General features: G+C 37.1%; 1 protein-coding gene across 10 annotated transcripts in view; it reads left to right on the forward strand.

Moving 5' to 3' along the window:
- The window catches only part of SMG7 (SMG7 nonsense mediated mRNA decay factor), a 92,033-nt gene that overhangs the window by 22,832 nt on the left and 51,441 nt on the right, over positions 1-17,760 (forward strand). For 7 of the 10 annotated variants that reach the window (XM_059412744.1, XM_059412747.1, XM_059412746.1 and 4 more), the window contains exon 2: positions 13,998-14,136. The exons of 2 other annotated variants lie outside the window; for them this stretch is intronic. In XM_059412744.1, coding sequence (XP_059268727.1) covers positions 14,021-14,136 — 116 coding nt within the window. In that variant the 5' untranslated portion in view covers positions 13,998-14,020. The remainder of the gene's footprint in view (positions 1-13,997; positions 14,137-17,760) is intronic. One more of the 10 variants, XM_059412751.1, reaches the window with a different exon arrangement.

A 17,760-nucleotide genomic window follows, 5' to 3' on the forward strand; every position in this document is an offset into this window, starting at 1 on the left:
ATTCTTGTTGCGTTTTTCAGCTTGAGCTGGTAAAGAATGGCAAATGGAACATTGTAGGGAAGGGGCCTCACACTTGTATGAGTGGATCTAACTTTTCTCGGGGAGCCTTCCCCAAACTGATCCCTAGTCAGTTTCACACTGTAACCCCAATAGATAATATATGGATTTGCTTTTTGTCTCCTCCCACAAACCCTAATATAAAATGTAAATTCCTTGATAGCAGGAACCTTGTGTACTTTCTTCACTGCTGTATCCCAGCTCCTAGAATAGTGTCTAGGATATAGCAAGCCCGAGATACTAAGAAATTATTGGTATAAATTGTTTTACATTTGCTTCTATTATTAAGCAAAGTGGTTGCTCTGGAGGGTTTCTCCCCTGCTAAAATCTTAATGGTTTTAGGAGTTAAAATGGTTTTAGGAGTCTTTTGTGATATTTCTCTTTCATATTGCTGAAATTATTGATCCTCTTAGAAGTGGTTTATACCTGCAAGGCCCTGTAGAGTAACTGCTAGCCACCTGTGGTCATTGAGCACTGGAAATGTGGCGGGTGTGACTGAGGAGCTGTATTATAATTCAGGTTTTTTGGTTTTTTTTTAATGGGAAGAGGCCGGGGAGGGCCAGCAGGGGGATTAAAGAGAGAATCTTAAGCGGACTCTATGCCCAGCGCGAGTGTTGGGCTCAGTCTCAGGACCCTTAGATGATGACTTGAGCCAAAATCAAGAGTCAGACAATTGACTCAGTCACCCAGGCACCCCTGTAAGTAAAAGTTTTTTTTTTTAATTAATTTAAGTTTTAAGAATTTATGCTTGATTGAGTTGTCAGAACAATTTGGGTCTGTGAATCTACCTTCAGCAGTACATTTTAAGGAATCTAAATACAGATCGAATATTTCTGATGAAAAAGTAGCTGCTTAATTGATAGGTGCTGTAATTGTGAAACAGTTTGACAACTTAGCATGAGAAAGAATTTGAAATCTTCAATAATTTTTATATTGACTACATGTTGAAATGCTAATGTTTTAGATATGTTAGATTAAAATACATTGTTTTCTGCTTTTTACTTTTGTAAGTTAAAAGAAATAGGTTACATATAGTAAATATGTGACTAATATTAGATTTCCTTCTATTGACCATAAGGAGTTTCTATCAAAAGATTTTTACTGTGAATTTTTTTGTGTGTGTGGAATCATATTTGTAGCCTTGAGGCTTTTATTTAATATATATTTTAAAAATATACAAATAATTATCTTGTTAACTGCACTCATTCAACGTATTTATTCAGGGAAGACTAGATAATAAGGTACTCTTCAAGGCAGTTTTGGGGTTATAGTATAAATCAGAGATTAATTGAAGAAATAACATGTTAGAATGTAGTACGTGCCATAATGGATATGAATTGAAGGGTTGACCTCATAGAAATGTCTTAAGAGGTTTTATGAAGGGTATATCATCTCCCTAAGATAGAAGAATTTTGTGATGAACTGGAGGAGGATATTCCAGGCAGAGGAAAAAAAAAATACATATATATGTAGAGAGAGAAAGAGATCGACAGACAGACATAGGAGGAATCAGAAGCATTTGCAGCATACTTCATGAAGGGAGAGGTTTAAGGAGATAAGGTTGGAAGCTAAATTGGGGGATACTGATAGGCTGCTTAGTTTGAACTTTATGGATAAATGGAAATTAATGTTTTCAATCTGGACATTGATGTGTTTAGAATTATTTGATACCGTATATTTGGGAAGTTCATGCAAGTAAAGTCATGGGAATGATTTGAGAAAACTGCCAAAAATCCATGTAAAAGACAGTGAAAGTCTGAATCAGGATACTGAGAAGCATCTATGAGAGAAAATACGTGAATGTAATCAGTGGGATTTTGGCTACTGATTAGGTATGAAGGGAGAGAGGGAGAGTCATATTGAAGTTGGTCGTGGGGAAATGGTAGCACTTCTCATGGAAATAGGTAATAAAGTCATGGGTGTTGAAGGGAATATTTAATAAATATCCATGCAGAGATGCCAGATAGCTGTTGGAATGGGGACATAGTGTGAGCTGGGTTGGAAATGATTGATTTCATAGTTGTCTTCAGTAATGGTGACACTTAAATCCACAAGCTGGAAAGTAGTGATACAGGTGTATCGGTATCAGGTGAGATCATTAGGGAACAGATATCAGATGATAATAAGGTCTTATTCTTCCTCCCACCTACCTCCCCTCTGGTGACAATCAATTATGTTCTTTATAGTTGAGTCTTTTTTGGTTTCTTTCTTTTTTTCTTTGTTCACTTGTTTTGTTTCTTAAATTCCACAAAAGGGTGAAATCATATGGTGTTTGTCTTTCTCTGACTTATTTTATTTAGCATTATACTCTCTAGATCCATCCATGTTGTTTTAACAGTCAAGGTTCCAATCTTTTTTATGGCTGAGTAATATTCCATTGCAGTGTGAGTGTGTGAGTGTGTGTGTGTGTGTGTGTGTGTGTACATACACCATATCTTTCTCCATTCATAGACCCTTAGACTATTTCCATAATTTGGCTACTGTAAATAATACTGCAGTAAACATAGAGATGCATATATCTTTTTGATTTAGTGTTTTAATGTTCTTTGGGTAAATGCCCAGTAATGGAATCACTGGATTGTGTGGTAATTCTATTTTTAATTTTTTGAGGAACCTCCATACTGTTTTCCACAGTAGCTGCACCAGTTTGCATTCCTACCAACAGTGCATGAGAGTCCTTTTTTCTCCACATCCTCATCAGTACTTCTTGTTTCTTGTGTTTTTGATTTCAGCCATTCTGACAGGTGTGAGGTAATAGCTCGTTGTGGTTTTGATTTGCATTTCCCTGATGATTAGGTGTTTCTTTTCTTCTTCTTTTTTTTTTTTTTATTTTTTAAAGATTTTATTTATTTCACAGCGAGAGAGGGAACACAAGCAGGGGGAGTGGGAGAGGGAGAAGCAGCCTTCCCTCCGAGTAGGGAGCCCCATGCAGGGCTTGATCCCAGGAATCAGGACCTGAGCTGAAGGCAGACACATAACGACTGAGCCACCCAGGTGCCCCATGGAAAGTTTTAAAGTTTAATAAAGGGGTGTTTTAATGCACTCGTTCTCAAAAGTGTGGTCCCCAGACCAATAGCATCAGTATCACCTGGGAACTTGTTAGAAATCCAAAATCTTGTGTCCCATCTTAGACCTGCTGAATCAGAAACTGTGGGGATCAAGTTCAGTGACCATTTTCAGAGGCTTTCAAAAAGATTTTGATACGGTTTGAAGTTTGAGTAAGGGCCAATACACTATAGTTCAGGAAGTATGAAGACTGAGAAAAAGCTAAGTTTGGGCAGTCATTGTTAACTCTTGAGAAAATTTGTAGTATTAAATTGCCATCAGTACTGTTCATGCTCCTCAGTTTTTTTTTTAAATGAATATAGAATGTGCATTTTATGCAATGTGTAGATAATGCATTTTAATCAGATTATGATCATAGGGCATATACTTTTAAATCACACTAGTTGTGTGTAAGCCTGGCGATTCACAGACCTGTACCCCTGGGGATAAAAATATATGTTTATAAAAAAAAAAAAAAAGAAATACCACGTTGAGGGCACCTGGGTGGCTCAGTTTGTTAAGTGTCTGCCTTCGGCTCAGGTCATGATCCCAGGGTCATGGGATTGAGCACCCCCTTCAGGAACCCTGGTTTGTGGGGAGCCTGCTTCTCCCTCTTCCTATGCCTACTGCTCTGTCTGCTTGTATTCTCTGTCTGTAGGACACCTTCTCTGTCAAATAAATAAAATCTTTTAAAAATACTTAAAAAAAATAAATCACATTAGTTGAGGTAATCAAAATGCATTCATTTTAACTCTACAGTTACTGAACTTTATGAAAATACACCCTCTAACCACCACCCTGATCAAGATATAGAATACTTGCAAATCTCCCCAAATACTGTCTAGACTCCTCTGCAATATGTCCTAACTCTCTATATGCGTCAGGCAGTTGTTCTGATTTGTATCACTATAAATTACTTTTGCTTGTTCTAGAACTTGGTATTGGTAGTCCTTTGAGTTTCATCATTCTGGTGAGTATGAATTGGTATTTTATTGTAGAGTCACATTTCTAGATGACAGAAGATGTTGAGCTTCTTTTCATGTGCTTAATGGGCCATTTGTGTATCTTCTTTTAGTGTTTAAATCATTAGTCCATTTTAAAAATTGGAATGCTTTATTGTTGAGTTCTCTTTATATTTTTTCAGTGTAAATCCTTTGTGTTTGTATACATACACATATATCCCAGTCTGGCTTGCCTTTTCACTTTTCTTAATTATTTTGAGGAGCAGGAGTTTTAAATTTTAATGAATCCAATTTATCGGTTTACTTTTTTCTTTTATTGACTCTTGCCTGTATGGAATTCTTTATTTCCCTGGGCTAGTGAAAAATTTCTCCTAGAAATTTTATAGATTTAGGTCTGTGATCCATTTTGAATTAATTTTTGTGTGTGCTGTGATGTATCACTTAAAGTTAATTTTTTCTAGTTTTTAAATTTTTATCTACCATTGAAAACATTTTTTCCCTGTTAAAGTGCCTTGACACTTTTGTTAAACATTATTTGGCTGTATACACAGACACAGTGATACACATGTACCTACGTACATGAGTAGATGAGTCCATTTCTGTACTCTGGTCTGTTCCATTGATCTGTATGTTTATTCTTATACCAATACTATACTGTTTTGATTATTACCGCATAAAAGTTTGAAATCTGGTAGTGTAAGTTCTCCCACATTTATTCTTTTGGAACATTGTTTTGTTTATTCTCAGTTTTTCCATTTCCAGATAAATTTTAAAGCCAACCTGTCCGTTAGTTTCTACCAAAAACAGCCTCCTAATGTTTTGATTGGAATTGTATTCTAACTATAGATTAGTTTGAGGGGAATTATGTTGATCTTTTTGAAGTGAGCTTTTATTTGTTTTCTGGTTTTTGTTTTCTGCTTTTCGTTATTTTCTTCTACTTAATTTTGGTTTAATATACTTTTATAGTTTAAGGTAGATTAATGCCTTAAGACCTTTTTTATTTTCATTTAGGCATTTAAAGTTATAAAGAGCTCTCTGAGCACTGCCTTGTTGCATCCTACACATTATGTTTCCATTTTCATTTGGTTTCAGATATTTTCCCATTTCCTCTGTGATTTCTTCTTTTGCTCCATGATTATTAAGAAATGTATTATTTCATTTCCAAATAGGTGAGGAATTTTCCAGCTTTCTGTATTGATTGGTAGTTCTGTGGTTTTGATTCTTTTAAATTTCTGAAGATTTATTTTGTGATTCACATATGGTCTTTCTTGCTGGATGGATGTGCACTTGAAAAATACGTGTATTCTTCTGTTGGGTAAAGTGTTTTAGAAATGCCAGTTAGATGTTTGGTTGATAGTATTGGTCTAATTCTGCCAATTTTCTGCCCACTTTCTGCCTAGTTGTCTGTTATTGAGAGAGGAGTTTTGAACTCTCCAAATAATTATAGATTTATCTATTTTTCTTTTCTGTCTCTTTTTATTTTATTTCTCCTGTTTATTAGGTATCCTCTAATAATCCTCTTTTGGTTTCTCTGGGGTTTATAATACGTATTTTTATATATTCCACTTTAAGTATAATATAAAATCTTAAGTGGTGTAATTATATCTCCCTCTCCTTCTGTTTGTACTGTTACATTTTCATTTTTATTTTGTTGGTTTGTTTTTTTTGGGGGGGAGGGGCAGAGATGGAGGGAGAGAGAGAATCTTAAGTAGACTCCATGCCTAGTGCAGGGTCTGGTGCAGGCTTTGATCTCACAACCCTGAGATCATGACCTCAGCCAAAGTCAAGAGTCAGATGCTTAACCTGCTGAGCCACCCAGGTGCCCTCTTTTTTGTTTTAAAGTCATTTATTTTTTATTTAGTTTTTTTTTAAGTAATCTCTACACAGCGTGGGGCTTGAATTCAAGATCCTGATATCAAGAGTTGCATGCTCTTCCAAGTGGGCCAGCTGGGCACCCCCCTTGTTTTCCCCTTTATTTGTTTTAAACCCTAAACTACATGTTATTTTTGTTTTTTGCTTAAGATTTTATGTATGTATTAGACTGCAAGAGAGGGAACACAAGCCAGGGGGGAGGGGAAAGGGAGAAGCACGCTTCCTGCTGAGCAGGGAGCCCTATGACGAACTTGATCCCAGGACCCTGGGATCATGACCTGAGCCGAAGGCAGATGCTTAACAACTGAGCCACCCAGTACCCCAAAAGTTAGTTAACTTTTAAGGAAATTAAAAAACAAGGAGAAAAACATTATTTTACATTTACTTACATATTTTTCATTTCTGGCATTTATTATCTTTTTGTGTAGTTCCAGGTTTCTGTGTGGTATCTTTCTTTCTAGCCTCAAGAACTTCCTTTTTAAAATATTCCTTATGGTATTGATCTTCTGGCATCAAATTTCCTCAGCTTCTGTGTTTCTGAAATTGTCCTTATTTCACCTTCAGTTTTAAAGGGTATTTTTGCTGGACATCTAATTATAGGTTTGATAAGGGCTTATCCTTCTCCCCCTCCCAATATTTTGAAGTTTTACTTCATTATTTTTTGGCTTACATTTTTTTCTGAGAATATGGGCATTAGTCTTATTTTTATTCCTCCTTATATAATGGATCCTTTTTCTCTCCCTGCTCTGAAAATTTTCTTTTTATCATTGAATTTCAGCCATTTGATTACAGTGTCTTTGTATGGTCTTTTTTTGTGTTTAAATGCTCAAGTTTTGTTGAGCATCTTAGATCTCTGGGTTTGTAACTCATCAAATTTGAAAGCTATTCTGTCATTTCTTCACATATTTTTTATATAATTGATATGAGCCAGATTTGATATGAACTCTTAACTTCTTGGGGTCTGTTGTCCAGTGAACTGGTAATTTGATTTTTTAATATGATACAGAGTTGTAAATGAAATTTTTAAAAATAAGGCAGTGAAGGGGCACCTGGGTGGCTCAGTCAGTTGAGCGTCTGCCTTCAGCCCAGGTCCTAATCCCAGTATCCTAGAATTGAGCCCTTCATCAGGCCTCCCGCTCTGTAGGAAGCCTGCTTCTCCCTCTTCCTCTGCTTACTGCTCCCCTGCTTGTGCTCTCTCTCTGCCAAATAGATAAAATCTTAAAAAAAAAAAAATTAAGGCTGTGAAGTTGACCACATCAACTGACTCCTTCCCAGATGAGTTATCTGTGGCATGCAGTGCTGTTTGATGGCATTTTATCTATAGTAGAACTTCTTCCAAAATTGGAGTCAGTCCTCTCAAACCCTACAGTTTCTTTATCAGCTAAGTTTATGTAATATTCTAAATCCTTTTTTTTTGTCATTTCAACAGTCTTCAAAGCATCTTCACCAGGAGTAGAGTCCATCTCAAGAAACTACTTTCTTTGCTCACCCGTAAGAAGAAACTCCTCATCCATTCAAGCTTTATCAGTGGATTATAGCAATTCACTCACATCTTCAGGCTCCATGTAATTTTCATTCTCTTTCCCCCACTTCTGCAGTCACTTCCTCCACTGAAGTCTTGAGCTCCTCAGAGTCATCCATGAGGATTGGAATCAGCTTCTTCCCAAATGCTGTTAATGTTGATATTTTGACCTCTTCAGATTAACCTTGAATGCTCTTAATGGCATCAAGAATTGGGAATCCTTTCCAGAAGGTTTTCAGTTGCCTTTGCCCAGATGCATCAGAGGAATCACGATCAATGGCAGCTATAGCGTTACAAAAAAATTTTTTTTAATTTATTTTTAAGATTTTATTTATTTATTTGGCAGAGTGTGAGATAGTACAAGCAGTGGGAGAAGTAGACTCCCGGCTTAATCCCAGGACCCTGGGATCATGACCTGAATAAAGGCAGACACTTAACCAGCTGAGCCACCCAGGTGACCCTGAAATGTATTTTTTAAATGCAAAGTCTTGAAAATCTAAATTACTTTTTGATCCATGGACTACAGAAAAGATGGTTGTGTCAGCAGGCATGAAAACAATGTTAATCTTGTCCATCTCCATTGAAGTTCTTAGGTGACCAGGTATATTATTATTATTGTGCAGTAATATTTTGAGAGGACTCTTTTTTTCTAAGCAGTAGGTCTCAGTGGTGGTTTAAAATATCAGTAAACCGTGTTGAAAACAGATATGCTGTCATCCAGGCTTTGGTGTTTCGTTCATAGAGCACACAGGCAGAGGAGATTTAGCATAGTTTTAAGGGCCCTAGGGTTTTGGGAATGGGAAATGAGTATTGGCTTCGACTTAAAGTTGCCAGCTGCATTATCCCTTAACAAGAGAGTCAGCCTGTACTTTGAAGTTATGAAACCAGGCACTAACTTATCCTCTCTAGCTATGAAGTCCAGGATGGTATCTTCTCCTGATACAAGGTTGTTTTGTCTACACAGAAAGTCTGTTGTTTAGCCACCTCCATGAATTATCTTAGCTACGTCTTCTGGATAACTCAGTGTAGCTTCTGTATCAACACTTGCTCCTTCACCTCATATTTCTATTTTATGGAGATGGCTTCTCTCCTGAAACCTCATGAACCAACCTCTGCTAGCTTTCAGGTTTTTCGTATGCAGTTCCTCACCTCTCTCAGTTTGCGTAGAATTGAAGAGAGTTAAGGCCTTGCTCTGGGTTAGGCTTTGGTTTAATGGAAGGTTGTGGCCAGCTCGATATGCTTAGACCACTCAGACTTTTTCCAAATCAGTGGTAAGGCTGCTTTTATCTCTTGTGTCTTTGCTGGAGCACAACTTTTCATTTCCTTCAAGAACTTTTAGCTTTGAGAGTAAAAGTTGGCTGTTTTGTGCAAGAGTCCTGTCTAGACTTTCATTGTGCCTTCCTCACTAAGCTTAATCATTTCTAGCTTTTGATTTAAAAAGAGACATGTGACTCTTTTCACTTGAACACTTAGGGGGCCATAGTAGAGTTATTAATAGGCATAATTTCAGTACTGTGTCTCAGGTAATAAGGAAGCCCAAGGAAAGGAAGAGAGATGGGGGAGTGGCTGATTGGTGGAGCAGTCAGAACGCACACAACATTCATTAAGTTCGCTATCTTATATGGGAATGGTTTGTGGTGCCCCCAAACAGTTGCAATAATGTCAAAAATCACTGATCACAGAATATCATAACAAGTATAATAATAATATTATTAAACAATTTGAAATATTGTGAGAATTACAAAATGTGACACAGACATGAAGTGAGCAAATGCTATTGGAAAAAGGGTACCAGTAGACTTCTTGGACACAGGGTTGCCACAGACCTTCTATTGTTAACAACTTCAGCATCTGTGAAGCACAGTAAAGCAAAGCACAATAAAACAAGTATGCCTGTATACTGATGACTCCCAAATGAATATCTGCAGTCCATACCTTTCCTTTAAACCCCAGACTCTAACTACCTGTCAGTTCATTCTGTTGGATGTATAATAACCATCTCAGAATTACCATTGTTATCAAGCACAATAGCAAGAGCTTATGTAATATCATGTGCCAAGCACTATTATCCCAAAATGGACTCTTCTCCATATACCTACTTGTATCATCTTCCTTTTGTTAGTAAATGGCTAGTCCACCCTTCTAGCTGGCCAGGAATCATTTTTTTATCCCCACCCCTTTTCCCTTCACTCAGTAAAACGTTGTTGGTCAAAGTCTGATGATAGCTGTCTATATTGCTGTCTACTGGACCGAGCCAGTTAATTCTGTTGGATGACTCAGTCAGCCAGTGGCTCAGCCTGACCTGAATGGCCCAAGACAACCTCACTCAACTGTTTGGACCCTCAGCTGAGATGACTGTGATAGGTGGGAAAACTGGGTCTCCTTGTTCCAAGTGGTATGTTGTCCTTGGCTTTATAACATGATGATGGTGTTAGCAAAAGGGCAGGCTCAAATGCACAAGTGCTTATCAACCTCTTTCTGTTACATTTGGTGAAGTCCAATTGGCCAAAGTAAGTCATGTGTTCAGCCTATGGTCAGTATGTGAAGAGATTAATTTTTTTTTTAAAGATTTTATTTACTTATTTGACAGACAGAGATCACAAGTAGGCAAAGAGGCAGGCAGAGAGAGAGAGGAGGAAGCAGGCTTCCTGCCCGATGTGGGGCTCGATCCCAGGACCCTGGGATCATGACCTGAGCTGAAGGCAGAGGCTTTAACCCACTGAGCCACCCAGGCGCCATGTGAAGAGATTAATAAGGGTACAGATGCCAGGTGGTGTGTGATTCATTGGGGGCCATTAATATAACAATCTTCCATATGCCTTCCATGATCTGTATCTAGTTAAATTACTTGATTTTAATATACCACCCCTTTCTGAAGATAGGAAAATAATAAGGAACATGACTAGCTAAAACTGATGTCTGGAAATATAGGCTAAATAATGTTTTTTTGGTAGAAAAATCAGTTTTGACTTCTGTATATCTTTTTTTTTTTTTAATTTTAGAGACCATGTAGAAGTAGAGAGTACTATATGTACTATAATTATAGATTTTTTTTTAAGATTTTATTTATTTGTCAGAGAGAGAGCACAAGTAGGGGGAGCAGCAGGCAAAAGGAGAAGCAGGTTTCCTGCTGAGCAAGGAGCCAGATCTGGGATTTTTTTCTAGGGCCCAAGATCATGACCCTAGCCAAAGGCAGACATTCAACCGACTGAGCCACCCAGGCACGCCTAGATTCTTTGATTTAGTTAAGTCAGATGGTATCTTGTTGCTAGCTGAGTTAATTAACTTGTCCATTTTGTGTATCATCCCCATTCCACATCAGGAAGTAGTATTTTACTTTTGTTTAACTAGTATGGTGTTTTACATTATTTTGGCTGTTTGCTCTTTTTTATTTTTTAAATCTAATTTTTGTTTCATGTCACTTCTTAAAGCATGTAGTCACATACTTGTTTACTTCAGATCAACTCTGTACTTTGTCTTGGGTTGCCCTGATGTAATTTTTTTCTCTCATTGTCCTTTCCAATGAATCTAATCTGTTACTACATTAATATGTATTTTGATTCTAGTGTCTACTCATATTTTAGCTTTTGTTTTTCTGTCTTTGGTATTCTGTTAACCTTCTCTTACCATTATAAGTATATGCAAGCATTTACTTTATTATGTCTTCAAAAGTAGTCTTACCTGATCTTTTATATTGTTAGATGCTAATTTTATTAAAAATTGCTTTCCTTTTGGGCACCTGAGTGTCTCAGTCCATTGAACATCCTGCTCTCAGTTTCAGCTCAGGTCATGATCTCAGCGTTCTCAGATGAAACCCTGCATCGGGTTCTGTGCTTGGTGTTGAGGTTCTGTCTCCTTCCTCTGCCCCTCCCACTCATGCTCTCTCTGTTTCTCAAATAAATAAATAAATTTTTTAAAAAAATGCTTTCCTTTATTTTTCCTTTTTTTTTTTTACCCTAAAAGGCATTTAGTTTTCACTTTTTCTGTGTTAAATAAGAAATATAATATTATCTTGTGTTTTATTTCCATAAGGTACAGCGTTGTTACATAGAATGCATTTTTTTTTCTCCAAAGGCATTGGGTTTGGTAGAGTCGAAAACCATTGTTTTGGCATATCTCATCTAATGTAGAAATTGAGATGAGGGGGAAATAGCCATCCAGTTGTTGATGGTTTACTCTAAATTTTTTTTCTTTTTATAAATTTAAATTCTGTTAGCCTTAACCTTAATATCTTGTTCAGCGCACTTGGGTTATTGACTTTATCCATATCCTATGGAGGTTTCAAATTTTATCTTTTTTTTTTCCTTTAAGATTTATTTATTTGAGAGAGAGCACATGTGTGCAACTAGCAAGTGAGGGGGCAGAGGGAGAAGCATACTCCCCTTGAGCATGGAGCCAGATTTCAGTTTGATCCCAGGACCCTGAGATCATGACCTGAGCCAAGGCAGATGCTTAACTGACTAAGCCACCCAGGCCTCTCTCAGATTTTGTATTTCTATATAGATATATACAGTATTGTCTGTACTATATAGATTCTAGTGTGTGGAAAACAATCTGAATATCAGATAGCCAAGAAAATGATCATGGATTTTTCTAACAGACTGTATAAAATAATAGATTTTCTGAACCTAGAAGGAAGTACGTTATTCCTGGTTATCAGGTGAAAAAAACCTTAGAAGTTGTTTTCCTGGAAGACTTTTGAGACTACTGTCAGTTTTGAGAAACTGAATTTTTAGTGTCTTAGCCTTTTGAGAGACCATGTAGCCCAAATTAACATATATTTGCTTTATACACTTTAGTTTGGCAGGCATAACTAGGCACCAGGTATACAGAGTTGTGCAGAATAGTCTTTAGTGGAGGAAATAACCTCCTCGTAGCGCTGGGTGCTAAGATAGAAGTGGGCGTTAAGATGCACTGGGAGTGTTTGGCCAAGCCAAAGGCATTGTGTAGAAGTTGCTGAGTTTTAAATAAGAGAAGGCGTTAACCAGGTGAGGAGGGAAGGAGGACTGCGTTCGTTCCAGGCTGAGTGAAGGAGCATGAGTAGAGATACTGAGGAACAAAGTAGCTAAGAACTAAAAATAATTTAGTTTTATTAGGTCATAAAGTATAAAGCGGGGACCTGTGGGACCTCACATGCTATGCTAAGGAGCTTGGGTTTTATCATGTATTTTCTCAGTCTTCCACTAAAGTACAACTAAAGTCACTGGAGGTTGAATATCTGCTTCCGAAGTGAGGGGACGAAGTCCACACGGATCTCCTGCATGTTTGAAATTTCTCTTAGGACTTGTGTTCTGTTGTTAAATATTGTGAATAACCTTGTCTTTTATTCTAGAATTGATTAGTGTAGTTCTTAGCTTCAGTTTCCTAATTTATAGAATGAGAATAATAATAGCACTTACATCTTAGGATTGTTGGGAAGACGAATAACTATAACGATAACAATGACAAAAATACCTAATATTTTTTGAGGGCTTACAAGGAACAGTCCTAAGTGCTTTATTTCTGTTACCTCATTTAATCCTCAAAACTTCTCAATGAGGTAGGTACATTTATTTATCTCCTTCTTAACTTCTAACAAAACTAGGGCATAGAGAAGTGATTTTCCTAAGGTTACACAGCTAGTTGTTGGCAGAGCTTGGTTTGAATGCACAGTCTGAATATAAGACTATACTTAACTATTATTACATTATACTCCCATTCTTTGAGATCATGTGTGTAGAACATTTAGCACAGAATCTGCCACATAGTAATTGTATGTGTAAGCAGGTATCAGCAGCCAATAATATTTACTTAACTTTGTTCATTTCTTTGAGTTAAATTGATGTCCCTAAGAAATTTTGCTATGTTTTTCTGTGGCTTGACTTATTCCCAGCATGCCATTAAATGCAAACTGTGTGACACACACCCATGCTTTTAATCACTACCCTTTATTGCCTCCTCCTTCCTTGTGGATCTATGTCCACATTATATTTTAAATCCATGGAAGGCACCATATTTGTTTTTTTCATCATTGTATACCCAGTCCTTCACACTGTATCTAGTACATAGACATGACCAAATCGTTGTTCAGTGAGTGAATAAAGATCTAAAAGCCTGATTTTTTTAGTTGACCTTACAATTTAAACATCATTCATACCGCCTATAATTGTGATTTAATTGCTTTACATGTTTTTCCATTGGTAAACAGTATAGTTCACACCAGCCATTCTGCTTCTGTGTTCTGCAGGACACTCTCACCTTGGAACTACAAAAACCCTGCTGGGTAACTGGTATTTGTTTGCCTTATAGAGATCAGTCAGCTTTCAGAGAGAGAAGGAGATTAGATAATACTTAGATATAAATCTAGAATATTAGAAGTATACAAACCAGCATATTAAAATGTGTATTTCAAGAAACGTAATACAGAAAGAAAAAAGTATTTTTTCATTTGACTTTGACATTAAATCATTTCAAATAAAGAGAAAATAATTTAATTTTTTTTCAAAGGAGTTCTCTGTTATTGTGGGTTAACTCATATTTTCCTCCTCTCCTCTGTCTAGAATGTCTTAAACCATTCTTCCTTATGAGAAATTGGATGTTCTTGCAGATAGTCATTGTGGGAGAAAACGTTTCATTTAAGTCCCAGATGAGGACCGGAAACTTGAAATCAGAGGAGCATCTGAAATCAAGTAATATTAGGTAGGATAAAAATTACAAGGGATTTCTACATGTTTGTACTCCTTTTAGAGATGTACGTTATATAGTATGCTTATTCTGTGAGCACTAATGGAAGAGTTAGAGACTTGGCGAAGCATTTGCTATAGGCCAGGATGGGAGATGGGAATGTTAAGATTTTTTATTTTTATTTTTATTTTTATTTTTATTTTTTTAATTTAGGTGACTTCATGAGACCTTTGGCATATGTTTACTTTGTCATGAGCATTTATATCTTGTAGTTGAAGGAAATTTTTTAAACATTTACTGACATAAATCTAAGACATTTTTATGTTTATATATGAGGCTCTCTGAATATTCATGATAAGCATTGGGTCATTAGGGTCATGTGATCCATCTTACAGATTGTCCTTTAGTATGTTAATTCCTGTGTTTTGGGTTTCATATATAACAGTTCATTTGAGTACAGGGAGCATCAGCTCTTACTTAGTTCTCCCTGTCTCCATGGCTACAGTCCAGCCTCCCAGAGGCCTGTGGAGATAGGTCTATGATTGCATGCTGGTGAGTTAGAAACTGTTGTCACAGCAGCTTGCAGTGACACTTATAATGACAGAATGTGTGAAGGTGTCTGATCTCAGAGATGTAGCTTTTAAATAAGAAGTGGTTTTTGCCCCTAGAAGTTGATAACCATGACAAAGACACCTGTAGCCAGTCCATTCCAGAAGAACTTGCTTTGTTTTGCAGTGCTTAAGAACTCTGGAAACAGTTTATAGGTAGAACCTAACTAAGCTCTGCCACTTTCTAGTTGTGTGACTTTGGGCAAGTTATTTAACCACTCTGTGCCCCTGTTTCCTTGTCCATTATGGGGATAAACTCAGGACTTATCTGATAGATTTGTGTGAATTAAAAATTTAATAAAATACGAAAGCATGTAAACAGCACCTAGCAAATACTAAATGATTGAACTCTTTATTATTAAGCTATTAGTTAATTCTTTTTTTTTTTTTAAGATTTTATTTATTTATTTGACAGAGAGGGATCACAAGTAGGCAGAGAGGCAGGCAGAGAGAGAGGAGGAAGCAGGCTCCCCGCTGAGCAGAGAGCCCGATGCCAATTCGGGGCTCAAATGGCTCGGGGCTCGATCCCAGGACCTGGGATCATGACCTTAGCCAAAGGCAGAAGCTTTAACCCACTGAGCCACCCAGGTGCCCCTTTTAAGTTAATTCTTAACAGAGGAGTTTAGAGTCTATAATCCGTTATCATAACATTGCTGTATTTTATCATTTGCTTGATCTATTATCAGGTCCAATATTTAAAATGTACTGTTTAAGTTATGTAATCAAAACTACTGTTTGGAAAAAAGCAAAAACAAAACAAAAATAAAAACTGTTTTGTAACTTGGATCTATCTCCCTCTGGTTTCATTTTTTGTACATACTAAGAACTTGGTCATCGTGATATGTAAACAGTTTCTCTTTCTATTGGCCTAAATTTAGCATTATATGGTAGATGACAGGATTTTTGTCCCCCCATCTTGGAATGTTTTCATCTTCAACCCCCTGTTCTGCTTCAGAAAGAATCCTGTGTCAGAAACCAGATAAGCAAAAGTAATTTGGTATTCACCGAAGAAGTGTTGGCATTATAATCAGATTATAGTCCTCCCTCTTGGAGTTTTCAGTTAGGTTCTTCTGTGGAACTTACTGGTTGTCTTATTTATTTCTCATAGCAACTCTGAAAGGGAGTTTGTTTCCCTGCTCTACAGATGAGGAAATTGAAGTTTCTTGGAAAGAATCTCCAGCATACCACTACTAATATGTAGGAAACCCACATTCAGACTTTTTAAATTCTGTATCACTTTTCATTGCAGAAAATTGCCTCTTGTATGATGCACATTTTACCATTCATTAATTCAACAAAATTTTAATGAATAGCTCTAGGTGTTAGGGATACAGCCCTGAACACTGTCTACTCCCTCATTCCCATGGGCTCTTCTCTTTTTCTAGTTGAACTGTAAGCATGTTATCTTTATCCTTGTACTCAGCCATAGCGTATTTGAAGTCATCTGTATGTCTTTTATCTTCCACCTTATCTTGAGTTCCTTACAAGTAAGTAGGACCTGCCATCATTAAGGCTAGCTATATTTTCATATTAATTTTTCTATTGTGTCTAATCCATGTGGCTTGCAGAACTATTTCTCAATTATTTTCTTTGCCTTTGGTAAGGTTTCCTTTCCTATTGATTTTGAAATTATCCCAGATATTCACCATTCTCTTCAGTTTATCTACCTCTTATGTTCAGACACTGATCTGATCTCCTACTTTATCTCTGAAAGTGATGTAATGAGTGCATCTGTGAATTCTCTTGATACCTCTTCACCCCACACTACTCCAGATTCTTTTAGCACATTTCCATCTAACCTTAACTCTCTCTAATTTCATTCTGCTTCTTTTTCAAAGGCAGTCTTGCCTCCTGTCCTATTAATCACATTCTCATTTCCTTCCATATCTTCCAGAACCATGCCCGTCAGTTTTGGGCTCACTTTCTGAAGTCTTCAAACTATTCCATTCTCCTGGCTTTATTTCTTCATTTTAAACGTGTTTAAGGCTCTACCATTATAAAATAGAAACTTCTCTTTGCGACGACCCTCTTCCTTTTTCCTCACTGGCTAGCATTTTAATTGACCTTAAGTTCTCTCTCTTTTTCTTTTTTCTTTTCTTTTCTTTTCTTTTTTTTTTGGGGGGGGGGGAGGTGGTAGAGAGCCCAAGTGAGGAGTAGAACGAGGGGCAGAGGGAGAGAGAACTTCTTAAGCAGGCTCCACACTTAGCCTGGAGCCTGACTTGGGGCTTAATCTCATGACTCTGAGATCATCACTTGAGCCAAGATTAAGAGTGGAACACTTAGGGCGCCTGGGTGGCTCAGTGGGTTGAGCCTCTCTGCCTTCGGCTCAGGTCATGATCTCAGGGTCCTGGGATCGAGTCCCGCATCGGGCTCTCTGCTCAGCAGGGAGCCTGCTTCCTCCTCTCTCTCTGCCTTCCTCTCTGCCTACTTGTGATCTCTCTCTGTCGAATAAATAAATAAAATCTTTAAAAAAAAAAAAAAAAAAGAGTGGAACACTTAAACAACTGAGCCACCCAGGTACCCCTAAACTTCTCTTTCTTATTTGTTTCCTAGACCTCTGCAGTTTGACTGTCTTTTTTCTGCAGGGCTATTGTTGACCCTTATTTCACCAAATCCAACCCGCTTTCCAGTCCTCATAGTTATCTGCCCCTTAGAAATGAATATAGGTCTTTCTCTCTCTGACTTCACTTAGCATGCTGTACTCTGGGTCCGTGCATGTTGTTGCCAACAACAAGGTCTCATCCTTTTTTATGATATGATATAAATATACTGCATGATATTTCATTGTGTATACATGCCACATCTTTATCCATTCCTCTGTGGATGGATACTTGGGTTGCATCTATATCTTGGCTATTGTAAATAATGCTGCAGTAAACATGGGGTGCATATATTTTTTTGAATTAGTGTTTTAGTTATCTTTGGGTACATACTCTGTAGAAATTTCTGTTTTCAGTTTTTGAGGAACCAAGGAACCATGTGATTTCACCTATATGTGGAATCAAAACAAAACAAATGAATAAACAAAAAA

Source organism: Mustela nigripes, chromosome 10, assembly GCF_022355385.1.
Source record: "Mustela nigripes isolate SB6536 chromosome 10, MUSNIG.SB6536, whole genome shotgun sequence".
In the NCBI taxonomy this organism is placed as follows: Eukaryota; Metazoa; Chordata; class Mammalia; order Carnivora; family Mustelidae; genus Mustela; species Mustela nigripes.